At 35.8% G+C, this 27226-nt stretch overlaps 1 protein-coding gene and 1 long non-coding RNA gene across 2 annotated transcripts in view; one reads left to right on the top strand and one right to left on the bottom strand.

The window, feature by feature from the left end:
* The window catches only part of LOC145662168 (uncharacterized), a 53783-nt gene extending 46011 nt beyond the window's left edge, over positions 1–7772 (top strand). The window contains exon 3 of the long non-coding RNA XR_014127004.1: positions 7392–7772. This is a non-coding gene — a long non-coding RNA (uncharacterized LOC145662168). The remainder of the gene's footprint in view (positions 1–7391) is intronic.
* LOC145662167 (uncharacterized) overlaps positions 1–24849 on the bottom strand; it is a 74703-nt gene extending 49854 nt beyond the window's left edge. The window contains exons 1-2 of the mRNA XM_081727501.1: positions 24733–24849; positions 2226–2280 (exon numbers count right to left, since the gene is read on the bottom strand). Coding sequence (XP_081583627.1) covers positions 2226–2280; positions 24733–24756 — 79 coding nt within the window. The 5' untranslated portion in view covers positions 24757–24849. The remainder of the gene's footprint in view (positions 1–2225; positions 2281–24732) is intronic.
* Positions 24850–27226: the final 2377 nt, after the last annotated feature.

Below are 27226 nucleotides of genomic sequence, written 5' to 3'. Positions count from 1 at the left end.
TTGATTTATTTCTTTTAATTAAAATTTTTTATGGACATTATCTTAAAGTATAGTGCTGTGATAAAGTAAAATATACCGGTAATATAAGTTGGGGCTACTCTAGCTCAGACGGTAACATGGTTGACTTAAATGCAAGAGAAATAGGTTCAAATGCAAGGTTAAGGATAAATTACTCTAATGAATATTCTCAACATATATAATCGTAAAATTACTGTAAGTGAGAAACATTTCTTTTCTTTTCTTTCTATCAAACTGAAAATCTTGTGGGTGCGGCGCACCCACAAAATTATTTTTGTGCGTGCTGGAGCCCCGGAGCACCCACGAAGTTGGCGCGCATGGTTACCAATGCCAAATAAGAGTTTTTCCTGCAGGAACAAATTGTTTATTTATTTATTTATTTATTTATTGGATGTTCATAAAATAAACTACTTACTAGTAGATTATATCTATTAATCTTCGTCTTATCCTAACTGTGACAACACCTACAGTCGCATACATACTCCTAACTGTTAAATACTGGGTGGGCAAGACTCTATTAGGCAGTTTATGATCATTAATAACTAACCAATCCAACAACACACGGAAAAATGAGGAAATACTTTTTGTTGTCGATATATTGCACCATCATACGGAAGCCGCGGTGGCTCAGTGGTAGAATGCTCATTTCTGGTGCATGGGGTCCTTGGTTTGATACCAGCTCTAGCCACGTCAGCTTCGTGGTGGACCAACACCGTATGCGTGGGTTTTCTCGGGGTTCCTCCGTTTCTTTCCACTTTCTTGACTCCATCATTTCATTAATTGCTCATCATCACCGTCTCCTTTCGCCTAGCACGCATAACCATAGGACATAAAATAAAAGATTTAAAGGAGACCATCATACGGTATGCTCAGAACGAAACCCATCTCTTCTTATTTAGTGCGCATTACAAAAACAACATGACCAGAAGACTGTTGTTTAAAAGCAGCATCTAAAATGTCGGCACTTTTTTCTGTTACTAACAATGTATCGGAAGTTCAGCATACGAAGATGGAAGATCTTGAACCACCAGCAATCCACAGAGACACAATCGCTGGAATAAACACAGCTTTAATGAAACAGCTAGTGCTTTGACTTCCAAGCACTCTCCTTAACCCAGAACTATGTAAACTGTGGAGACATAAGCACGTATTACTGCGGGACTCGCATCATCAAGGGCCGCGGTGCATCAGCGGTAGAGCGTTCACCTCTGGTACGTGAGGTTTTTGGTTCGATGTCGATTTCAGCTCATGCCAAGTGAACTTTATTATGGACAAACACTGTATGAATGGGTTTGCTCAGGGTTCTTCCGTTTCCTCCCGCTTTCTTCATTCCACCATTTTATTCATATCTTATCATCACCGTCTCCTTTAACTAGCCGGCATAACCATGGGACGTAAAACTTAAAGATTTTGGCATCATCAACTCACAAATCAAAGTCTACCCGCCGCTTGTTTGCCCTATTGAGCGTTTCGAGGACAAGTTTACGTAAGAGTCTTGAGTGACATGACGCTGACGCCATACTCCATCATACTACGACAAAATTGTTCAGACGTTCTTGCAAGAAGTTTCTCCTCAACCCAGGATTGGCCGCAGAGGGCCTGTGAAATAGCCAGCGAGATCACCTGGCATAACCCCACCTAACTTTTTCCTTTGAGGTCACTTCGAAAAGAAAGTGCATGCTTATCCTATTGACAGTGAACAACTTTGCGTTAAGTGGTCGTTCAGGAGTTCAACAATGTTCTAGTTACTCTGTATAGGAAGGCATGTGGAAATGTTCCTATGCATCTGCATGCCTGTATTGACACTAGATGGTGGGCAGGTTGACAACTATTTTGAAAATCGATGACTTATGAATGTGTGATTCCATTTTTGTAACCTAACCTATCCATTTTGTAACCATTTCTATAACTATCGCAACATGTTATACATTTCTTAATAATAATGAAAAAAAAATGCATCTATTCAAAACTGCCCCACGGTTATGTCGGTTAGGCTAAAGGAGCCGGTGATGATAAAAAATGAATGAAATGGTGGAATGAAGAAAGTGGGAGGAAACGGGAGAACCCCGAGAAAACCCACGCACACGGTGTTTGTCCACTACAGAGTTCATTTGGCTCGAGCTGGGAACTACCTAATTGAGTCTAACCCACTCTGTACAAAAATATATTTTTAAGTTAATAGTAATAAAAAAGAGAGAGTCACTTACTTGGAATTTCACTTTTGCCATTTCCAGAGAATAGAATAGTCAGAAGAAGAAACAACTGAAAATAAAATAATAATAATAATAATAATAAGTAAATAACAAAGGGATAAAGTTTGCGTTCTTCTGATCCTCAAAGTCTATCCTAAATTTAGCAGTGCCACTAAACTAACAATAGCAATACTATGATTGCTTAATAAGTGGTTATCGTAGTAGCAAATGCGAACATAGCTGCACTCTCTCTCAATGCGTGTAAATTGGTTGTGCACACATTCGCACAGCTCAATCAACCAATTCTGGTCAAATGTTTGAACCTTGAATGATGAAAAAGGTCTAGGTTGGCTAGATACGGAATCAGGCTCATCACGGTGGAATAATCACCAAAAGAAAAAGCACTTCCTTCGACGCAGTTTAGTGGAAGTGAAAAAAAGTTTTTATATCAACAATGCAACATAGAAAACAAACGACTTTCGTCTCATAATGTGAAGCTATTATACAAGAGACTACCAAACTGTGTATATAGTATACAACATAGTCTCTTGCATTATTTGACTCCCCTAAAAAAAACTACTCCCAACAAAAATTTCTGGGTGTGTGCCTGAATACATCTTTAACTTCTGTTGCAACAGGTTGATAGATCATAGAACTTTTTCCTCGGACGAATAATCAATATCAAAAGTGTATTACTCTCTATCTCTTACCATTTTTGCTCTATGGAGATTAATAATGAGATTGGGAATTGTAGTTAATGCCTATCACTTTTGGTTGCAAAAAAGCATTGAAGCCAGAGATGAGAAATATCTAAAATCTGTTTGTCGCTTTATATTACAATTGTTTTTTCCACTTTAGAGATCAGTGTTGAAACTGAAAATCGTAGATTTCTACCACTTACTACCATAATCACCACCATCACCACTCCTAGGAGGGCCAAGCAGGATACAAATTGTACCTCACTTTTATTTTTCTATGATAGCTCTGTAATTAATGTCTGTTAGTTTATCTTTTATCAATAAATAGAAAATTTAGCAATGAAATTTATTTTTCGTTTCGAATGTAATTTTTCGTTAAAGAATACATTTTTTTTATTGGGATCCAAAATACATCCCACTCGGCACTCCGTAGAAATAACTTAAATTACTGGAATGCACATTCTTTTAACTCATTCCCTAAAGCCTACCTTTTTCATTCTAAACTCAGTTGCTTTGGCGAAACACAGAGCTACATATCCCACTCTCAACTACTAGCAACCACTTGTTTCATAAGGGTTCCTACGGCAGTTCGTTTATCGTTTTCGGGAAACGCTATTCACTTACTTTTTAGAATTATAGTTTCTGTACTACATATAGGCCTATATATATATATATATATATATATATATATATATATATATATATATATATATATATATATATATATATACAGAGTTCTGTACTATATATGTATACAGGTGTCCCAGGAGGAAGGGGCAATATTTTGGGAAATGTGGTAGTATGAGTGATTCTAAGCAAAAATGTTCATATGAACATAGGACCTAATCTCAACGGTTTGTGAGTTACAGGTTGTGGACTATTATATATATATATATATATATATATATATATATATATATATATATATATTGCGTATTGCTCACCATGTAGTTATTTTACAGAGGTGCCATAAGCGGATTTGAAAGGTGATGAAATGACCTTTCCAACGATATGCAATACGTGGCGGTCATAAATGTTAATATATGTGTAACTCTGACATGAAAAAATTAAAAAAATAGTTCCAACAACGTAAATGTTTTGCACTATGATGCGGCAATTAAACAGACAATGATATTTCGCATATTAAGTGTAAACTAAACCCTTAAACCTTTAACTATTAATTAAAAATGAATTTACACAATGGAGGAGTAAGTCAAGTATCGTAAGTAAAAGCCCGTAAGAGCCGGTTCTTTTCTTTTCCCCGACATGGGGTTCCGCGTTCAAACCCTGCTCCCGCCAAGTGAACTTTGTGGTGGACAAACACCGTGTGCGTGGGTTTTCTCGGGGTTCTCCCGTTTTCTCCCACTTTCTTCATTCCACCATTTCATTCATTTCTCATCTTCACCGTCTCCTTTAGCCTAATCGGCATAAACGTGGGACGTAAAACTCAAAGATTTTTCTTTTCCCCGAATCTGCTCTTGTAATCGACTATTCCTTTGAGAAATTAAACAATGAGAACGAAAGTGTGCACAGTGATAAGAACTGATTTGTCGTTCAGCGTTTGTTTGACACCTCTGGTGCACGAGGTCCGTGGTTCGATCCCAGCTCGCTCCAAATGAGCTTTGTGACGGACAAGCACCGTATGCGTGGATTTTCTCGGGATTCTACCGTTCCCTCCTACTTTCTTCGTTCCACCATTTCATTTCTGATCACCAGCATCTCTTTTAGCCTAGCTGGCATAAAGTGGGACGTAAAACTTAAGTATTTCATTTCATTTCATTTTTGCGTTTGTTTGTATATCAATTGTGCAACTGGTAGTTAAAATAAAGGTACGTGTTACACCATTCTTAAGAGCAAATAATATATTGAAATGAACATATATAATTCAGACAAATTCTTAATAATTGTAGAAAATTTTAATTATATTTTATAATAAGAGACAATCGATTCTGCCTACTACTTAGTTCATTATCTTCTTTGCAGAAGGTAATTTCGACCTAAATAATGAAGGTATGGGAATTCTTAAGGTTGTGATGAACAAAATTCAAAACGTAATTCCCATAAGTTGTATCTAAACATCTCTGAATTTTATGAAAGTACACAGGGTTGGGATGATTGGAACCGACGCCCCTAGTAAGACTTTGTGTACTTAAACAATTCTTAAACCGCAATATTATATTATTGACACAATAAATGTATTATACAAAAATGACAAGAATCTTGTTTGTGACGCATCACGGGAAAACAGTTGAACTGCTTATATGAATTTTTACACATAGTTAGTTATCAACATGGAACTCATTTTGCAATGCTATGTCACATGAATGAAATTTGACAAACAAATGGCACAAATGCACTGTTTGTATTTCAAGCGAGTTGGTGTGCAGAATGTCCCAGTTACTAACAGTTGTGTGTTCTCCGTGGTGCACCTTCATGCGACCTCGTTCAGGAACGTACTGCCTCCTGACTGTCGGGGTATCACAGCCTGGTTGCTAGACGTGCACTAAGTTTGTGACAGTTGTTGAGGTCAGTTTCCCACCAGAAGTCAAAACGAACGCGTCATTAGTACCAACCTCATTCAAGGTACTTACAATCAGTATCGCCGCCTACTCATATAGTATCAAACATTACTTTAAAAAAAAAAGTATCATTCTCAGAAAAATTAGGCGAAATTTAGGTTACAACTTCTCTATAACAAAATATGTTAAGATATATTTTTCATCTCTATAGTTGTCTGAATAGGTTTAGTGTATAATGATTGTTTATTTCCAAGTTCGATATTTTTCCGCGAATTTGAATTCTACCTTAATATATATACAAAGCAAATCCAGGAGTATACTCTCCTAGTCTTTTTTAATTAAAAATATTGTGCGCGTCATTGTTCGGATTATATGTACGTCACTGTTAGGAGCATGTATATTGTTATTAGAACTCTGTGTCACTCTTAGTAGTGTGAATGTCAATGTTTGGAGAAACCAAGTAACGATAAATGTTATGTGTATTGATGTAGAAAAGACTTTTGACTGCGTGAGTTGGAAATTGTTGTTGGAAGTCCTATGAAAAGATTGTGTTGGGATGGAAAGATCGAAAGCTCATAAGAAATTTACATATGAACTAACAAGTAAGTGTTTGAATAGGGGAGAAAATGACAGAGGAGAGTGCATTTAGAAGGGAAGTTGACAGGGATGAAGTCTGTCGCCAAATGTTATTTAAGATCTGTCTAGAAGATAATAGTGAAAAAGAGCCTACACAATGAAGACGACATTTCAGTAGGAGGTAGAATGATTAACTGTACACGAGTTGCAGATGGTACTTGTTCGAAACTTTGAGAGAAAATCGATAAAATATTAGAAAACTTGAAGAAGAACTGTGAAGAATATTGGATGAAAATACATTTTAGGAAGACAAAAACCATGGCAATTGGTACGAAGCAGTTAGTGTCAAAGTATAGACGTAGGAGGGTAGAAAATAGAACAGATGACTTAGTTTTTGATACCTGGATACTATTATTAGTGATGAAATAAAGTGCGAATGTGAAATATAAGCAAAGATAGGTGACGAAAGATTCCTTTAGGAGAAAGAAAATACTATTTTGTGAGGCCTTAAATATCGAGTCGTGAAAAAAGACTCATAAGTTGTTTCATGTGGAGTATTGTACTGTATGGGGCAGAAACACGAACATTACACAAAAGTAATGAAAAACGTCTGGAAGCTTTCGAAATATGAATGTGGAGAAGAAATGACAGAATTAGCTGGGTCGAGCGGAAAACGAATGAAAGGATGATGGGAGAAAAGAGGGCAATTTTAGATATTATTAAGAATAAAGAGAGAAACTGTTTGGGACATTGTCTAAGAAGGAACTGTCTCGTGAGGAACGTGCTAGAAGGTATGATGGTAGAAAAGAAAGGAAGAGGGCGAAAGAGTTTACAATTAATGTACAGTTTGAAACAAAAAAAAAAAAAGTCGTGTGCGAAGACGAAGAGGTTAGTGGAAGACCATGGAGCACGAGATATCGATAAATCACACCAAGCGTGAGATGGTTAAGAGTAAAGTTTTGGATTTTTACGGCCAGTTAAGTTTGGAAAAACGAATTTTAAGAATTGAAATTTATTTCTTTTATGGTTAATCGGCTATAGTTGATATTTTTTTGTTCTGGTATAATATATTATTGATATGTATAATTATATGTGTCTGTATATGAAAAATATACACTGTAGTGACACCCAATCATAACAGTGACTTAAATAGTTCGAAAAGTAAAGCAAACAATACTAACAACAGCGCAAATACTATTTAATACAGAATTAGCAAAGACGAATGTACAGAAAAGCCTTACAAAGTCCTGACGTGTGAATATTTACTTTCCCTTCATATGTAATGTTAACTCATACATCTAATTAGAAATCTCAGTACATACTAATTGTGGTTTTTAGCACGACTTGAGATCTCGTCAATGCAATGTATTGTTGTCCTTTCTTCTTAGAACTAATGGGATCAAAACCCTTTCGTGAAGGCTTCATGAACTGGTACATGTCAAAGTCAGCTTCGAAGCTAAGGAAGATAGAGGCGGAAGGCCAATCGCTTTGCACGCACAGAACTCTCTTTCCAATCCCTTGTGATGGCAGTGTTTCAAGGCCTTGGTTCTTTTGAGAGCTTTTGGAGCACCGGAAGATGCAAGTTCATTGTCTGAGTCCTGACACCGTTTCGTCTTTGCAACCTTGCCACGACTATTCTATTATCTACTCTGGGTGGATGATGAGGTCATGACCGCAAATTATATTACAGATTGTTACGCTACTGTAATTGTTTCCATGATCATCCTCTCCTTATTATGTCGTTTATATTTTACTTTTTATGTATGAATATTCAGATGCTATGGAAAAAAAGAGAAGAAAAACAAAAAATTTAAATTTTCAATTACAAGGAAGCCGTAAATTTATTCAACATTGTATGATTATTTTGTCTGTTTGTTTGAGTGTCCTGCCCGACGGAGGTTCTGGTCCACTTGCCCCAATGTAGGTAGATGGCGCTCTAAGCTACTATACTAAAAGGATGGACTGTGTACTGGCAATCGCTTTCCCTTATGTTGAAAATAGTAAGGATATATGACAATGTTTCTCGAACTTTCCTCACGTAGGGACCACTTTTATCAGTCAGAATGTTTAGGGATCACCTTACTTTTTTTTATCGCTTTAGGAAGTAAATTTATCATTCTTTTTTTGAGTTTTGAGCCAGTGGTGTACGCAGAATTTTGACAAGATACGGAGGTTCAATCATTCAATTTTATTCCTTTTTAGAAGAAGCGTAATTTTTTATATTACACCAATGTTTTTTGAGTTCTGGAAATGGTATGATGATGGCCCCATTCCATACTACATAAACTACATTGAGGAAACATTGTTTGACATAAATTAAAGTCTTAAGAAATATACATTACTTTTGAGGACGATAGTACTAGACAATTAACTGAAATATACTTTCTATATACCGCACATGTATGTATGCCTATTCCATGTTTCATTTATACATTCATATTCATATCGTATCATGTGGAGTAAGGAAGTTTTAGCCCCTCCTCATATGGCAAGGAGCTTAAATGGGAGAAAATTGCCTCTTGCCCGTTCCTCACATAAGTTACAGGATTGCTTATATAGAATGTTTCAAAACGACACCAACAACGTTTGAGAGGTGATTCCTGACACCAAGATAAGATCAACCTGGGTGCACAAATGATCCCTTTCGGAGTTGCAGACTGTCAAAAGCATGAAAAAATGAACTCTTAAGGTCCATAGCTCCAAAACTATGGGATCTATCAGAGTCGGGTTAAGACTTCACATGCTTCCGAATCCTAAGGTACTCACGCAACAATTTTTATAGAGGGAGTATAGCTACGGGCATACAACCTGAAATACTCACCAACTACCTCTATAAAATTTGTTGCGGAAGTACCACAGGAGTCTGAAACTTGGATATTTAGATAGGGTACATACTACTTACTATCCAAATACTAAGTAAACTGTAGACCCGACTGCGGTAGGTCCCATAATTTTGGAGCTATGGACCTTTAAATGTCATTTTTTGATGTTTTCGGCAATCTATAACTCCGAAAGGAAGCATTTGTGCACCCAGGTTCGTGTATACTTTTCGTCTTATCTTGGTGTCAGGAATCACCTCCCAAACGTTGTCGGTATTGTTTTGAAACACTCTGTATATTACTTCTGAGGAACATAGTTTAGAATTTGGTTTCAATATTAATATCAAATAATTGCAGTACTAATATTATTAATAACTATACTAATAAAGTTAGATATTAGTAGCGTTTACTATTAACTATTTTGATAACAAAACTTTGAACTATCAATTTAACATAGGCCTACCTCTTGTATCAAAGTCTTTCAAAATCTTCGAACGTTCTTCGTCATTGAGTGCATCATATTCACCCACGTGTTTTGATTTATAATGTATTTCAATGTTATATTATTTTTTCGATATGATATATGCATTATAAAACAGACCTGATGCACTATCACCACACACTATCTGCACAATATTTATTTTCCCAGGGACTGACGGTTGGGTTTACAAATGTATCTTTTTGCTTGAATCTCCTAGAGCAGCCATTGTACACATTCGTTAATTCATTAACATAACTACTGTTTGATTGGTTGTTTCTCTTACATGAAGATTAGGTACATAAGGTGCAACAGAAGCACATAGTGTACTTGGTTACCTGTTAATCGATGTACTAGGTCATCTACAGTGAAACTTTGAACGGCTACACGCATTTTTTCCCCTGTTAGTTGGTTGGCAATGCTAAGCTCAATACTGTTTATTGCACGCAAGTTTTGCAGAGAAGCCCAATGTTGTCTGGATAGACAAAATTTTGCCTCTCATATGTCAACCTCTGATACTTGTATATGCCAAATTGTACCTAAATCGAATAATTTGGCGAATGCCCTAGTGGAAAATTAGTTTATTATCGTGCTGTTTAAATAAACTTCCAATGTTGACGAATCCTAGCTACTCCCTTTTATCCATTTATTTTCGATCAATAGTTATTTTTGCGTAGCTTGTTATGTATTGTATATAATCGTGTTCATGTAGTGTAGTGTGATCATATTGTGTATTACTCGTTTAATTTATCTGTGCATGCGGCAAAGTTGTGAACTAATTTCCTTCTTTACAAGTAACGTCAGCTACATGGCCAGAGATACTGGTTTTACTTGAGAGTTCTTTAATATACAGTTTTTTCAAGAATATCATAAGAATATGCTGAACTGAATTAAATTAAATGAAAACAATTGTTTTTTTGTCCTCAATAGTTATGTATGCATAGAAGCCGATGCATTATGTATGCTTCGCTAGCTGAAATGTTCGCTGCATAATCGTACAGATATTACTGTGCTCTTGCGTTATCACGATAAGTATTTTATTTCAGTACACGTAGGTGAGCCGAATTGAGGAGAGACAGATGAGAAACAAGTGACATTCGTTTCAGTTTTCCTTACTCATTCAGTTCTAAAATACTGTTGAAATTAGTTAACAGATACAGTAGAAAGAAATACTAATTTCACTGCCGCTGCAATCCATGAACAGCTATGACTAGCCAAATGTAGCACGTTCAACTGGGTTATGCGTGATCAACATATCAGGTGTCATTATTTCTGACTTTCTAGATTGAGTTCGCAACTTCTTCATTCACATAATTCACCAATTGCCTTATAATGATGAAAAATGAAATGAAATATTCCAGTTTTGCGTGCCACAATTATGTCTGGAAGCTAAGGGAGACGATCATCTTAATAAACAAAATAGTTGAATGAAGAAAGTGGGCGGAAACGCAATAGTGGTTGTCCACCACAAGGTCCACTTGGGAAGACATATAGGGTCTAACCATGGACCGCACGCACCAGAGGTGAGCACTTTACCATTGAGTCACACGGTCCTTCATGATGATTTATCAACACCGCAAAATGTTAGTGATAGAATTGTTAGTAGAGTCAGGGACCACATATATATATTTTATAAAATGAACATCCTGTTTCATTTTTATGGTCTGTGCTTGCACCCAGAAGATGTAAATTTTTATGTATATGCTGACGAGAAAGAGCCTCTTCCCTTAAAAGAGGAAGAATATAGTCCAAAACAAGTTTCTTGAAATCTTATGTAGGCTTACAGGGAGCTTCTGGGAAATGTTTTTTTTTTTTTTTTTTTTTTTTTTTTTAACATGACAGAACAATACTTGTAATAAATGATAGATAAGGCGTATTATCGGGAATCACACATGGAATATACTGCTTATTGGCAGAATCATTTTTTTATTTTATTATACTAAGCGGTATGGGTTTGAGCGTGTCAGCTTCCTTTCCTACGCCATTGGTCTACAATGTAGGTTTATGCATGCACTTAGAATGATATGGTTGAATAAAATATACCTATTTTAATAAGAGTTCTCACACTTTTGTCTACCACACAAGTAGCTTTTTTTGTTGTTTTACTAAATGTACAGGGTGGTCCATAATTTTCAGTACAGTGGATTATTTTAGAAACAAACATGATTAAAGCAAATGTGACTAGCGTAGGGCGGACTTCAGTAAAGGACCTACCGACTGATGCATGCGTGGTGAATGGCGACCATCTTGATGGTTGCCATCTTGGTTATAGGTTAATTTTTTAAATAGGAAGGTAGGCATGTGACACATCAATTAACACTGCTTTTTGCAGGAAAATGCATTCCTGCAAACAGAAATGCGATATTATGTCCCGTTCTAAAGTTATGACGACTAAAAACTAACGGTTTTCTGTTTCCTTGCAGGGAGAGCAACATGGCACTAACGCTGCAAGAAAGATGTGACGTTCAAATTTGACAGGTTTTCTTTTCGTTGCAGGTAGAGCGAGATGGCACTGACGAAGCAGGAAAGAATTGAGATCATCCTAATGTCTGGGGGAAAAAGCAGTCATGTGTTGCCCGGGACTTCAACGCGCGCCACCCCGAAAGACCTCCAATAAACCACAATACCTTTAGCTTCCTCATTAGGAAATTCAATGCAACTGGTAATGTTGCCGACAGATCACGGTCAGGTCCCCACGAACTGCGACAGATGAGGAGACATCCACAATGGTGCTTGCTGCGAGTGTGAAAAGTCCGAAGCGCAGCACAAGACAACTATCAGCGATAACAGACGTACCACCTGCTTCCGTGATGAGGATTCTCCATATGAACAAGTGGCATACCTTCAAGCTGCAGCTTGTCCACAACCTTTCAGAGGATGATCCAAACCGGCGCATGGAATTCGCCAATTGGGCTTTGTCACAATATGACCGAGATCCGCGTTTCCCAGCCAGTGTTCTCTCCACAGACGAGCCAAACTTTTATTTAGATGGGGAAGTGAATCGCCAGAATATGCGATATTGGTCGGATGCAAACCCACATGCGATCAATCCCTGCAGGGGGGTTATCCCTGCTCATATCATGGTGTGGTGTGGCATATGGAACACGTCTACCATAGGACCCGTATTCATTCCTGGTACCCTAAATGGTGTCCGATATCTGGACATGTTACAGGAGTTGTTGTTTTTCCTTTGCTCCTCCGCCCTGATGCTATCTTGCCCCACCGCAATATGTGCTGCCTGTGCGGGTATGCTTGGATCTGTATTTTCCTGGACGTTGGATCGGTCGCCGAGGCTCTGTGGAATGGCTAGCCCGGTCGCTGGACCTCACTCCCTTGGATTTTTTTTTATAGGGACTTAAAACACCTGGTGTATCAGGAGAAGATTCGTGATGTTGCACACCTACAGGGACGTATTCAGGACGCCTGTGATAGCATCACCCACGCCGTGTTGTTACGGGTTCAGGACGACTGGATTAAGAATCTCCGGTTGTGTGTTACAATGGACGGGCAACATGTAGAGCACATCCTGTAGGTGGGACTTTGGGGTGTCATAACTTTGGAACGGGACATGATAATGCATTTCTGCTTGCGGAACTGCATTTCCTGCAAAAAACAATGTTAATTGATGTGTCACATATCTACCTTCCCATGTGAAAAAACTAACCTGGAACCAAGATGGCGGCCATCAAGATGACTGCCATTCACCACGCATGCATTAATCGGTAGCTCCTTTACCCAAGTCAGCCCTTCGCTAGTCATGTTTGCTTTAATCATGTTTGTTTCCAAAATAATCCACTGTACTAAGACTTATGGACCACCCTATAGTATGAATCCAGATTTTTCTTTCTTTTTTACTTTGTAACTTATAAGACTTTATATGCACGTAGTTCTTCTAATATATCGAAATGAATTTCTTTGTAGGACATTTCTTGTTAATTTTCCACTTCGAGTCACAATAATCACTTTTACAATATTATAACTCATCAAACCAAGAAATAAACTGTATGTATTGACTTTATATTCTGTCCACCATATAAAGTGATGCAGAAAAACCACTTATACCTACCCTCCCGATAGCTCCTTCAAATAATAATGCCATATTAACATAACAACAGTGACTCTGCAAAATAAACGTAGTGACTCGTCAGATAGATAAGTGCAAAAATGTAATACTTCCTTTTTCTCTCATATTATTAAGGCTTTCTTTCTTTAGTTTCGGGAAGGGACGTCCCAAATTTCACTAAAATCAGATTAATATTGTAAGAGTTCACGTAGAACTGATAGACACGCAATACTCTTCTATTTTAGTCTTAGTGAATACGGCGGCTCAGTGGCAGAGTGCATTCACCTCTGTTCGAACACGCAATACTCTTCCATTTTAATCTTAGTGAATATGGCGGCTCAGTGGCAGAGTGCATTCACCTCTGTTCGAACACGCAATACTCTTCCACTTTAATCTTAGTGAATATGGCGGCTCAGTGGCAGGGTGCATTCACCTTTGTTCGAAGAGATTCCTGGTTCAATTTTAGGCCATGTTAATTTACTTTATTTATATGTAATTGCCTCCAAGGATGGTGTTGTGACTAAATAAGTAGGCTATATTAATGATGATGTTCAATGAAACAAGGCACAACATGTACCACAAAGTAATTGTTCAAACGTTTTTAATACTTGCAAATATCAGTATAAGACATATAAATAAAATTAAAACACTAAGTTAAAATTTCAGACCTACGTAGCTTTGTGAAAATCTTCAATCTTCTTTTGTTAGTTTCAGAAACAACAGGTTAATTTCTTGACCTTCAATGCGAATATCTTATTCACAGAATAGGAATGTATTATTCACTTGCACGAGTTCCGAAAATTAACTATGATGTAATGGGAAAAGGAGAAGAGAAACTCCCATGGTTATTCCAGAACTTTTGTCTTTAAACAGCTTCCATCACTCAAGTAGTATGAAAAATTCGTAACTGGTTTTGGTACAGCGTTATCACTTATAATACTGTAGATATATTTACAATAAATTTCCTATTGCTTATCATATTATAGTTTTCTCTATTACTAAGTTAAAGGAATAACAATATTTAAGAGTCCTCATCCCAGCGAAATTAAAATACCGCTAATTTTATAGTAATTATGTGATGTCTTCAAATAGATAAAAGATAATCGAAATGTGGAACAAGAGCGCCCAAGACAATTATATTTTATATGACATACCGTTATCACGCCTCATTTATCTGCTTTCGATTTCCAGCCATTTTGAAAATCGGCATTTAATTTCGCGTTTCTAAACAGCTGAAAACGGAAAGCCACTAGGTGACTTGTGCTAACGGTACCTCACGCAAAATAATATTGTCTATGGCGCTCTTGTTCCATATTTCAATTATCTTTTATCTATTTGAAGATATCACATTCACATAGTTACCGTACTGTAAAATTTGTGCTATTTTAATTTCGCCGGGATGAAGCCTCTTAACACATACAATTGGTATCTCATTTGGATCTTAGTTGTCTCTCTAAATGATGTGAATCTATTGACTTTGTTGAGTAATAACTTTGGAGTATCAAAATGTACAGCGGGGGACACTTCTAAATGGTACAGCCATATGGAGATTTACGGTTAAGGTGTACCATTTAGAAGTGTCCCCCGCTGTACAATAATTTCAGTGATGACAAAACGAGAATATGTTTTTGTACCTAGATACACTACTAGAATTAGATATAGTGTTATACAGGGTGTTTCAAAACAACACCGAAAACGTTTAGGAGGTGATTCCTGACACCAAGATAAGACGAAAAGTATAGAGCAACCTGGGTGCACAAATGCTTCCTTTCGGAGTTACAGGCTGCCAAAAACATGAAAAAATGAACTATAAAGGTCTGTAGCTCCGAAAGTATGGGACCTACAGTAGTCGGGTCTACACTTTACTTAGTATTTGGATAGTAAGTAGTATCTACCCTATCTAAATATCCAAGTTTCAGACTCCTGCGGCACTTCCACAACAAATTTTATAAAGGTAGTTGGTGAGTATTTCAAGTCGTATGCCCGTAGCTATACTCGCTCTATAAAAAAAAAAAAAAAAAAAAAAAAATGCGTGAGTAGACCCCTACCTTAAAATTCTGAAGCATGCGAATTCTTAACCCGACTATGGTAAATCCCAAAGTTTTGGAGCTATGGAGCTTTCAAGTTCATTTTTTCATGTTTTCGGCAGCCTACAACTCCGAAAGGAAGCATTTGTGCACACAGGTTGGTCTATACTTTTCGTCTTATCTTGATGTCAAGAATCACCTCCCAAACGATGTCGGTGTTGTTTTGAAACACCCTGTATAATACATAGGAAGTATCTAACCTGTTATTAGGAGAGTACGATGACTTAATGGCAGAGCACTTACATCTGGTATGAGGGGTCTTTGGTTCGATCCCCGGCCAAGTGACTTTATGGTGGACAACATCGTGACCGTGAGTTTTCTCAGGGTACTCCCGTTTTCTCCTACATTCTCATTCCAACAATTCCTCCATCATCATTCACTTGCCTTAATCATATGTCTCCCTTAGCCTAAAGGGCATTAGACATAATCTTGGGACGTTTAACTGAACGATTTCTAAGTTGTTGTTTTTTTTTTTTCTAAAATGAAAGCAATACATTAGAAAGAGCAAACTCTCATGCTTTCTACATGCAAATCAATGGCAATAACCTCTTACTCTAGTCCTTCATTGCAACATTACCATTTTTTGTCTGGCCGGGAAAATCATTGGATACATCGTTGGGTCTACATATACTTACATGTTGTAGTGCCAAACCCACTGTCTTTTGTTTATATGGTTCTCCAATGCCACTTCTCATTATTTTTCAACAGGTCATAATTTGGTACACAAATGTATCTCCCCGTTGATCTTTGAGGAAGTGATGAAACGTTATTATTATTCTTGGATCAATTCATAAGATATGTATGATATTTCTCACATTGTAGTTACTTGCCATTGTTACAAAGACTCATGTAAAAAAATTTTATACATACAGACAGTGAATTATTTCCTTTTTCTAAAATGCACGTGCTAGACGACAAATCTTTTTTTTTTTTTTTTTTTTTTTTTTTGACAATGAAAACTACGACTCATTCGTAATGCTCTGGCGTTCAGTTCAAGATTCATCTTCTAAATTCTTTCTGTCCATGGCCGTACACCCAAGGGGGTTACTGAATACGGATCCTCCCCAAAACTTCCTAATTCCATTTGTATACTTTCTCAATAAATATTTTCTTGTTTAACAGGGAAATGGTTAACGTAGCATGAAAATTTGATCTTACACTTTCATCTAGATCTATACTCTTTCTCTTATAAAAGCAATTTAGTTGTTTTCTTTCTCTGAAAATATAGGTGGAAATATTCTACAATTACTTATCGCCTTTTCGGGTGCAGAATAATACCCGTTCAATACTGCATAGAGGGGGCGCGGTGGCTCAGTGGTAGAGCAATCACCTCCGGTGCTTGGGGTCCCTGGTTCGATCCCAGCTCGCGCCGTATGGACTTTGTGGTGGACAAACACCGTGCTCGTGGGCTTTCTTAGGGTTCTTCCGCTTCTTCCCACTTTCTTCATTCCACCATTTCATTCATTTCTCATAAACACCGTCTCCTTTAGCCTAGTCAGCATAAGCGTGGGACGTACAACTAAAGATTTCATTTCGTTTCATTTTAATACTGCATAGATGTTGTGGTTTGTAGTAATGGATCCTTCAAAACCTTGGACCTCTCCCAACAAAAATATGTGGGTGCTCACCTGTTTTAGTTTATCTTGAATTTTGAAAACCACTAACACTGACACATAAAAATAAATTTACTACATGTATTACATTAACCCCTATACATAATATATTCATTACATTTTTCTAGTCTTCCATATTACAATTAAATTTGTACATGTGTTCGAAATTTTGGAAATGATTAATTTTCACACCCGGATGGTAGGTATCTAACATACAAGTCCCAGGGCACGCCCTTCCTTCCCTCTTTCCTAGATAATATGCTAGCCGAGGGACATTATCCGTCATAGGTGACGGGCTTCAGGCCATACAAAACAGTAATGTCCAGAGATATGTATTAATAAAATAAATAAATTGAACCAGACAAAATGAAAAGAATAACAGAAATATCAATTTTGGTAATTAAACACATCATAAAGGATCGAGAAACATAACATTAAATACAACTGTTCAAAAAGAAACTTGGCCTTGTAAACAGTGGAGATGATTTTATTCTCTTTGTAAGATCCTAACAAGATGTTAAATCATTTAAATCATTTTCCAATAACAACAAGCATAAAGACGTTGATAATCACGGGGCGTATCAATCAATACCAGCACCAAGTTTAATCAACACGAGCATGCATCATAAATGGAGAATACAATTGTGCAATTAATTTTATATTATGTATAAAATGTTAAATTGAATTTCAACACAAGTTTGTTTGATTGACAATTTTCTATGTGTTTCTTTGATCGCAATTGTACATTTTTTAAAATCCTATTTAATGAATTGATTTGCTATTTTCCATTTTGTTCGTTAAAAAAATTAACTTAAATACTGTATTTTTTTTAAAAAAAAGTAAATAAACTAAAATTTAAACACATTTTGTCAACTCATTTCTAAATTTTAACTAACTTTCTTTTTTTCTTTTTTGAAAAGAATATTTTTCTTAAATGAAACAATCCATGCTTATTTTAATTTATGATTATTGTCGTTGAATGTTTCGTTAGTGGCTTTACTAGGAGTATATTACAATAAGAAACTCTTATTATAGAATATATTTTCATAACTATAGTTGCCTTGTGGGAAAAACATGTTTAATTGTAAACATTAATAAGATAATAAGATACGTTTGCTTCTGGGCTTACATAGCTATGTAAATTCAATTTACTGGCATTTTAGTCCTCTTTTTCTTTCTTCGTAAACTAAACATACGGAAATCAAGATAAATAGATCTTTAAATATTCGAAATAATATTCGATATAATTTAAATATTCGATCTTTAAATATCTTTAAATATTGAAAATGAATTCATTTTTACTGTTATTGTTGAGCGGAATTCATACAAAATTACATCAAGCAAATGAGCTTTTAGTTACATGAAAATAAAAATACAACACAAAAACCAGATAAAGTGAAAAGAATCCATGAAAATTGCAATGAAGTTGTATAAAATTGATACTTCTTTGTGTAAATAAAAACAATCTATGTCACTGTACACAACGTGAAGGAGCTAATTGATTGATTTTTTAAGTTTAACGTCCTTTCAGCAGCGAGGCTATGTGAGACGGGACCTACTGATTAAAATGAAATCCGAACCACATGAGCTCCCGCCGGGAATCGAACCCGATGTGGAGGAGTTAAAGGAGCAGTTCGACTTAGAAATGCATTTTTTACAATTCATTTCCATTTGTAGAGTTGAAAATTCTAATAGGAATGGTGTTTGTTTGATCACGATACGTTCAGTCGTTATCGAGTAACAGAGGAAGAAAGATTTTGTGATGACGTCATAGGTGGGCAAAGAGCAAGAGCAGGCTTACTTACTACACAGTGCCAAGCATTTCGTTTGTGAGAGGTGCGGTGGCACATTCTAAGTGCGGTTTCCTTTTCCAGAACTGATTGCAAAGACTTACAAATATCATCTGCATGTAGAAAATGATATCTGATGGTGGGCTGTACAAACGTTTTTATATTATAAAACGTATCCTATAAAGCATAAGTTCAGCGTTTCAAAAAAAAAAAAAAAAAAAAAAAATCGAAACCAATATGTAAATAGATGGCGGACGAGATTGCTGCAACACGTATCTTTTCTTTAATCATTCTTCCGATTCCCAAACATAAGTATATTCATTTTCACGTTTTGTTGCAATTTTTAACGCTGACCTTATAATTTTGTGCTTCAAGGTATGTACAGGAGCGTAACATATGAGGCAAAAATGAAATAACATCTGTAAAGTTTGCCAGAATACGAAAAACACTTCACCGGTTAAATTTCTTTTATTCTCATAGCTGTCCCCGGAACAACTCTCATCACCCGTTTCATCATCATTGTCACATGATACAGAGAAATTAAACGATGGATCAATGTCTTGAGGAACAGTCATCGTCACTGATTCCTTCTACAAGCCGGTATATTTCACTCCCTAATTCATATTGTATAGCTTATTTCTAAAGCAATATCTTCAGAATCATGAGTGACATCGTCTCTATTACCCTCTAATGCTTCGTCTTGACTACAACCATCAATTGCGTCTTGTACGATATTTGTACGTTGGTAACTGGACATAGATCGGTGCTTGTTCAATGGCTCGGATTTTAAACCTTTCAATAATATAGTTGGAACAGCATTCTTCATCAGTTTGCGTGTAAATAATTATCCTGGCATTAGCCAGAAGTGGATGTAGACGGTAAAAACTCAGGGGGGGTCAGTACTCAGACTATGATATGTACATCATGTTTACTAAAAACTTTCAAAAATATCTAAATAATAGCTTAAATCAATTTTGTCACTCAAAAACTGGGGGGCCTAGGCCCCCGGCCCCAGCCTAGATCCGCCACTGGCATTAACTTTTCTTTCATTAAACTTGACTTCTCGAAGACAAGCTCTTCAAGATGTTTAGAACACGAGTGATTTTATTTGGTTTCTTTCTTGTTTCTTTTTCTTTTTTTTTTCATTGATTTTCTTGGGCCATAATTTATATCAATCTGGTGATTTCTCACAACTTAGAAACGTAAGAAAAGATACTTTACGTCCTCAGCTTTAATTGCACAAGAATTACAACCGAAAACACAGCAGGTGTTAGGCATTTCTACTTCACTTCACAGATACAGCACGCGCTGTACTAACATGTGTTTTCTACTTCACACTAGTGTTTCTTTCAGGAAAAAAAATTCCGGGGGGGGAGACACTTAGTATTCGGAGAGGCACATAATTTTTCACAGTACTATTATATTTATTACATTATAGACGTATTATTTTGGTCTCCTCCGGGGGAATCTCTCAGAGCTCCGGGAGACAGTGCCACCCTAAAAACATGTCTGGAAGAAACACTGTTTCGCACAACAAACGTAATTACTGCTCTCTCTCTACTCTTTTTTATACTAATGCTATAGGAAAAACAACTAACAAAAACTTCCCTCAAGAATTCAACAGAGCAAGACTGCTAACAAATCCAAAACACAATCTATTAAATCCAATGCACTACTAAAGGTTTATCAGCTGCGTACAAAGGAGTGGTTGCTGACTCACATTGAGTTTCTCGCGTCCCACCAATGACGTCACCATTTACGATTCATCAAAAACAAATGCCTGTAGAAGCTGAACGAGACGGCCTATCAAGATATAAAAAAATACGGGTCTCTTATTTTTTGTTTCTCTTTCTATTGCACCAAACTTGTTTTTAACTCGAACTGCTCCTTCAAGTTATATTGAAAGTAAGTGAATGATATGGAACCAATGTTTCATTTATGTACAGTTGGGTTGCATACGTCAAAGGAACAAATTTTCATATATAATCTATAAGGAACTGATTCTTAATTGTCAATATCTAAGGATCAATTTGAGTGGATTTCTTACATTAACGAACTCGAATCCTAATTTTTAACCCTTTACATCTTGGCCAAAATTGATGGGCAGGATGATGGCTAATCCACCAAGTAGTTCTTGAGACTTTTTATCTTCTGGATGATGGACACACACACAAAGTGAATGAATTATCACATAGCATCTGCTAATTATTCTAGTGATTGACTAGATTGTCCAGTAAACATTAAGTGTAAAAATGGGAACAATGAATTAAAGCAGTAAATGAATACAAGCAGCCCCGAACCAGGAATTTAGCAACCTTTATCTGATATTAAATATATTATGAATTGTTTGATTTGTACCTAGGTAGTTACGTCCTTTTTCAGTAGCGTTGCTATATACACAACGAGATCTACAGTTTAAAGTGGGATATGAGTCATTATAGTGCACTCGAGGCACTTCCCTATTGTAAGTCGAACCCTGGACTTCGTGTACCTAAGACTTGTGTACTAATCACTAGGCCAGGCAGAGGGTTATGCCTGTTCTAAATAAAATGAAATAAAATCTTTGAGCTGAACATTCCACGATTATGATCTTTAGGCTAAGGGAGAGGATGACTAAAGGAATTGAATGGTGATAAAAGAATTCGTGGAATGATAAAATGGGAGGAATCGGGAGTACCCTGAGAAAAACTCAGGCACGATGTTGTCTACCACAATCTTACTTGACCGGGGCTAGAACCAGGGACCTCCCGCACTAGAGGTAAGTTCTCTATCATTGAACCACCGTACCCTCCTCATGTCTGTTCTACAATAGTCATAAGTGTCATAAGTGGTTTCTTATCCAATGTTTTTTTTTAAGCTTAGGAAGATGGAGGTATAGGCACAAATCTTTATTTGATCCACATATGAGCAAAAGAGTGTAGGCACTCTCATATCCAAAATGATTGTCGCATATCTATAACAGTCTTCTTGTAAGAACATAATTTGATAATGATTTTGCAGGATATTTTTAATACTGATACTATGTGTATAATTGGGAAATGTATATCTGTGGTAAATTTCATAGGAAACGAATATAAATACGAATGAATAAAACAAAATGTTGCTAAATGGACAAAAAAAGTTTTATTTTCGTTTTATTCTTCTTATTTACTGCTCTTTTAACATGAAATTTGCCACATATACATGTCTTTGCTGATTATACACATACTAACATTATAAGAAATACCGGTTAAATTCATTATTAACTTATATTCTTACAACAACATATTTATAGACATGCTACAATAATTTTGGACATGAGTGTACCTGTATTATTATACATGTTTAATTACCGAGAGATAATCTTATGCGAATTCTTAAGAATTTTATTAGTATGAATTTTTCTCATATGTATGTTATGATGATAGAGCGATCTAGAAAGAGATGGGGAGAGATAATATAAAGAAATAAAACGTGGATGAATTGTTCAAGTCCTCGCTTTGACAAAGGAAAATACTGGGTTCGAATCTCGCAGCCAGTCATTTTAGCTGAGATTTCCCAACGTTTCTCCTCAGTCTCACTGTATAATGCTAGGCTATTTTTTTAAAAATATAAACCCTGGACTGATTCTTTCTCACTCTATTTCTACTTTTAGCAGAAAATTGCCATCTTCACAACAGTATAATACTTTGTTAATAAAGTAAATAAGGAAGAAAAGCAGAATCGGTTTTACCATTATTTCATAGTATCTTTTAGGGCAATATTTCTCGAAATTTCAATATTATGTTTTGCTATAAAGTTAATTTTTAAAAAGTGTAAAATGACAGACATTTTAATTGGTCTTTAAGGATTGAAGCGTTATTCTGTTCGACAAGAAGAGTTCCTAGATCAGTGATCATTTCAGATGATATTCTAGAAGATGTTCAGAAGTATTTAAAATACTGCTAATTCAGGTTCAGCATGCTCGAAGAATTATTTCAGGAAGGAATTTCTTTGCTCTAGATGAGAAAATTTCGCTCCAAGCCATCCCCTGAATTATCACTGTCCTAAATGCATTATTGACATGATCACTTATTTGTGCTCAGCATCTTGAATACCATAATACACACTCTAACATCCGTTATGCACTCGGAAAAAGAAATGGAAAATTCATAAATAGAAAATATTTGCAATAACAAGAAAGAAATGACAGGTAAAGCTCATTAGAAATGTTCCTCCCGAAAATATCTATATTCAATCCTTCAAGCTCCCACTCCAAAGTGAAAGAAAAATATTTGATCGCTAATGAATGGCCCCTTTCATTCTTGAAGCACCTTTGGGTCAATTCCTCTTAGTTATATACATACTAATTGTTTGCTGAGCGAAACTATATATTTTCATTAAAAATTAAATACGTGTTATAGAGCTGTTGCATATATATATATATATATATATATATATATATATATATATATATATATATATGTATATAAAAGATTGTACAGTAATCCTGTATCTCATAGTGCCTGATGAAGTCAAAGTGTTAGTCGGTGAAACTGTAACACGTATCTAATTTTTAATCAAAATATATGGTTTTGCTCAGGAACAATTAGTGTGTATGTAATTATATACAAAGCAAAGCTTCTACTTATGGGAAATATCACTCTAAGTTATATGCTAGTAAAGGAACTTCACTTCACAAGGAAAGGTAAAGGAACACACTTCGTTCTTCCCAGCTATTCTACTACAGACTATAAGTAGTGACTGTGTGTAAGATATCTTTTCTATTCTTGTTTTCTTTTATTTCTCAGCAATTAATTATAAGAGAGTTTGATTGAAATAATGAAAATGAAAAGGAAAAAAAAGAGATCATTAAATTTCTTTCTGTGCAAACAAAGGATCATTCGGAGATTGAACTAAGACGAAATTATAAAAATGATTGCTTCAAAATATGATATGGGTGTATTAACTGTGAAAGACTGGAAGTGAATTAACAATAAAGTAAAACAATTCTGGACGCGTCAATATTCAGTATACATGATCCAGTACATAATAATGTAAAAAGTGGTATACAGTTGAAAAGAGAAACTGTAGTATATATATATATATATATATATATATATATATATATATATATATATATATATATATATATATACTACAAACACCCCCAAAACATATGTTTTTCATATTAAGGTGCAGGCTAATTTATTTAAAAATCAATACAGTTAGTCGTCGACTTGCGATCACCCGAACTTGTGACTGATTGTATAGTTCAGGTTAGGTGATTATTGTTATCAACAGGTCTATAATAATAATAATAATAATAATAATAATAATAATAATAATAATAATAATAATAATAATAATAATAATAATAATAATAACTACAATAACACACACACACACATATATATATATATATATATATATATATATATATATATATATATAGGCATAATGTCACTAATATAGAAAGTAGTGTAACATCTAAAAATAATTAATAATTTGTTTTAATCCATAGGAGTTCGTATGACAAAATTTTGGACGAATTAAGACCCAGTGTAACAGCAGCCTAAATCGTCGGCCGGTGATTGATCAAAACGTTATCGTATAGTAAATAAATAGACTACCACCTGCTGACTTACGACCAGGCAATCGTAACCGAAGTCGATCATAAATTGACACTAACTGCATCGATCCCATCCAACTCGAATTATCAGTATCTCGGCGGGAGCCCATGTCCTTCGCATCTCACTTTAAGCTGTATGTCCACATCTCGTATCGTATAGCCTCAGGAATGAAAAGTACGCTTTTATGAACCAAGTAACTAATCAATCGAATTATCAATACTACACTGTATTTGAACTTTTGTGTATGATATACAATCGATAATCGGTATAAAACTATAAAATACTCACAAAAAATCGACTGCTCAGATGCATATTTTATTTTGCAGGTAGGATTAACACTAAACGGGTTGAATCTCCCTAGAAGTACTACGAGCTGATACTGAATAGATAACCACACTGGTAAGTGAAATGTGAAGCCGAATCGTAAAGGGAGAAATCTTTTATAAGCAAGGTTGAACGAGGAGGGCCACCATATATTCCGCAAGACAAGGCGTTCTCCTTTGGTGGAGCCAAACAATGAAAATTATGTCGGGAAAGTGGATTGCTTCTTGGGTTGGTTGGGTGGGGGAGTAGCTCAGGTGATCTTGAGTCGTGAATTCCGTGCAATTCCTTCATAATCATGACAACATAACAAGCCGGCCTTTTCTTCCTTTCGTCTTCATGACGGATGTCAGCTATTTATACATTATGCATTTGTATCTTCATAGAGTAATACTAAAGCCAACAATTAGTTTCTTTTTTTGTAAAGGAAGCTCCTTATCTGTGAAGGATGTGTTTTTCGCACTCTGGATACTCGGAGAATCCTTTTCTGCTTCAGTTAGAGGAACAAGGAAAAACAAATTAAGAAAAAAATTATGACATGAAGGAAATCTTTGTTTTCCCTTTCTGTGTTACATGTTGTAGGAACACAAGTGGAAACATGTAGCAACATGTTGGAAATTAAAAGAAGGCACAGTGTCTCAGTGGTACAGCGCCCATCTCTGGTGCGAGAGTTCCGTGATTCGATCCCATGATGAGTTTGCGATCGGATCGGATCCGTAGCTTTTCTCGAGGTTCTTCTCTTTCCTTCCACATTTTCATTTTACCAGTTCCTTAATTAGCATTCTCTTTCGTTAACCATTTGTCTTCGTTAGCCAAAAGGCTATAATCGTCGGACGTAAAATTAAATATTTTACTTCACTTTTTTTTTTTTTTTTTTTTTTTTTAGTGTATGATTAAGTTATTCATACGACAAGCAACCATTAAAGGGCATAACTGGATAAAGTGGTGAAAAGTGCCCTTATACGGATAGCTGTGATATTTATACCAAAGTTACCTCATATCCAAAGATAACTTTGGCCAGAAAATCAACTTCAAATTCCTTCGAATTTTGAAATTTATTGTTGAAAATTCTAAAATTGGAAAGTGTTCATATCTCTGAAACGATTTAAGATATGAAGATGGAACAAAACATGAATATACTTTGTTTAAAGTGCCTAACCGAAAACAAGAAACCATGAATTTTGCCTTTCAAATTTCTAGTGAAAAGCGCTTCGAAAATATTCGAATTCAAATATTTTAGCTTTATTTTTGAGTGACCACCTTCTGTTTTTCACAATTGAAGCAGCACCAACCTACCTATAATATATGTTGACCCTGGTTTGATAATCGCGGTGCAACTTGATGTAAAATGAGGATAACCAAAGTCGGATACTCCTGGAAGATAAGCAACCCGTGTTACACTATAAATGTTTCGATCTGCCCGAATACTGTCAGAAGTCAAAGTTGGTTGAGTTTGCGTTTCTGACTTATCATGAATAGCTTTACATCAGAATATAACTCTCATAATTGTACCTCTTCGAGAAACATCCTGAAACCAGTCGTGCCATTGATTTTCAGTCTGCCTTAGTAATAGGGTCAATCCATACGAAGTGGTCCAGAGTAGGTTGCTCAACCGTCTCCGAAAATTATAGAAATTGGAGTGTGATGAACTTTGTGTATGAGAAGGTCAATAACATCATTCACGTCGTCGTCTGTACAAATGTTCCTGAATGGCGGCTATCTTTGTTGTCAGTGGACTGCCAATCTTTGCATTTGCAATCATTTATGAAAACTATAGTTGCTCAGGACGTACAAACAGACGAACACCAACCAAATACGAATGTTTACAGCAGAGACTGAGATACACGGAGAATATAAACTTTTGCTTCTAAATAAATATGCATGGTTGCAAACCAATACATGAAATCACCAGAGAAACTACAGAAAATTAAACTATTAAAGGGGTTGTATTTTGGAATGACATAAGGTGAGGGATTCATAAGTTTGGTGCTGAATACTATTGCAGGTAAGAGTCTTCAGAAATATACCCAGCTATGGTACTACTGGCACCGTAGATTTATGGGGTCCGAAAAATTGTACTTATGGGGTGATTTTGATGCCATTTTTGGGGCGTAATATCTCAGGAGGGCAAAGTACTAAAAATTGTCCTTAGGCCACAAAGTAATTCTGTATGTGAATAAGCTATTGCAAAACAATCATGGCTGTATGGAGAAAAAAGTAAAGATATGGTAAAAAAACGCGAAGAAAGCACGTGCGTGACAATGGTTGTAGCCAGGAGAAAGTTTTTGCGGATATGTTTCATGCTAAATCTCAAAAACTACGCTAATAACATATAACAGATATTTCTCACAGCACATAAGAGCAGTAACTAATATGAAAATGCAAATATAAGGATCATTTATGGAAAGGTGAAAGAACAGTTACTAACATATGTGGTAGACACACCTGAAATATGCACACA

The sequence above is a fragment of the Thermobia domestica genome, chromosome 10 (genome assembly GCF_964235325.1).
Source record: "Thermobia domestica chromosome 10, izTheDome1.hap1.1, whole genome shotgun sequence".
NCBI lineage: Eukaryota > Metazoa > Arthropoda > Insecta > Zygentoma > Lepismatidae > Thermobia > Thermobia domestica.
Note: the sequence above shows the minus strand (reverse complement) of the source record. Positions and strands in the feature narration are given on the sequence as shown.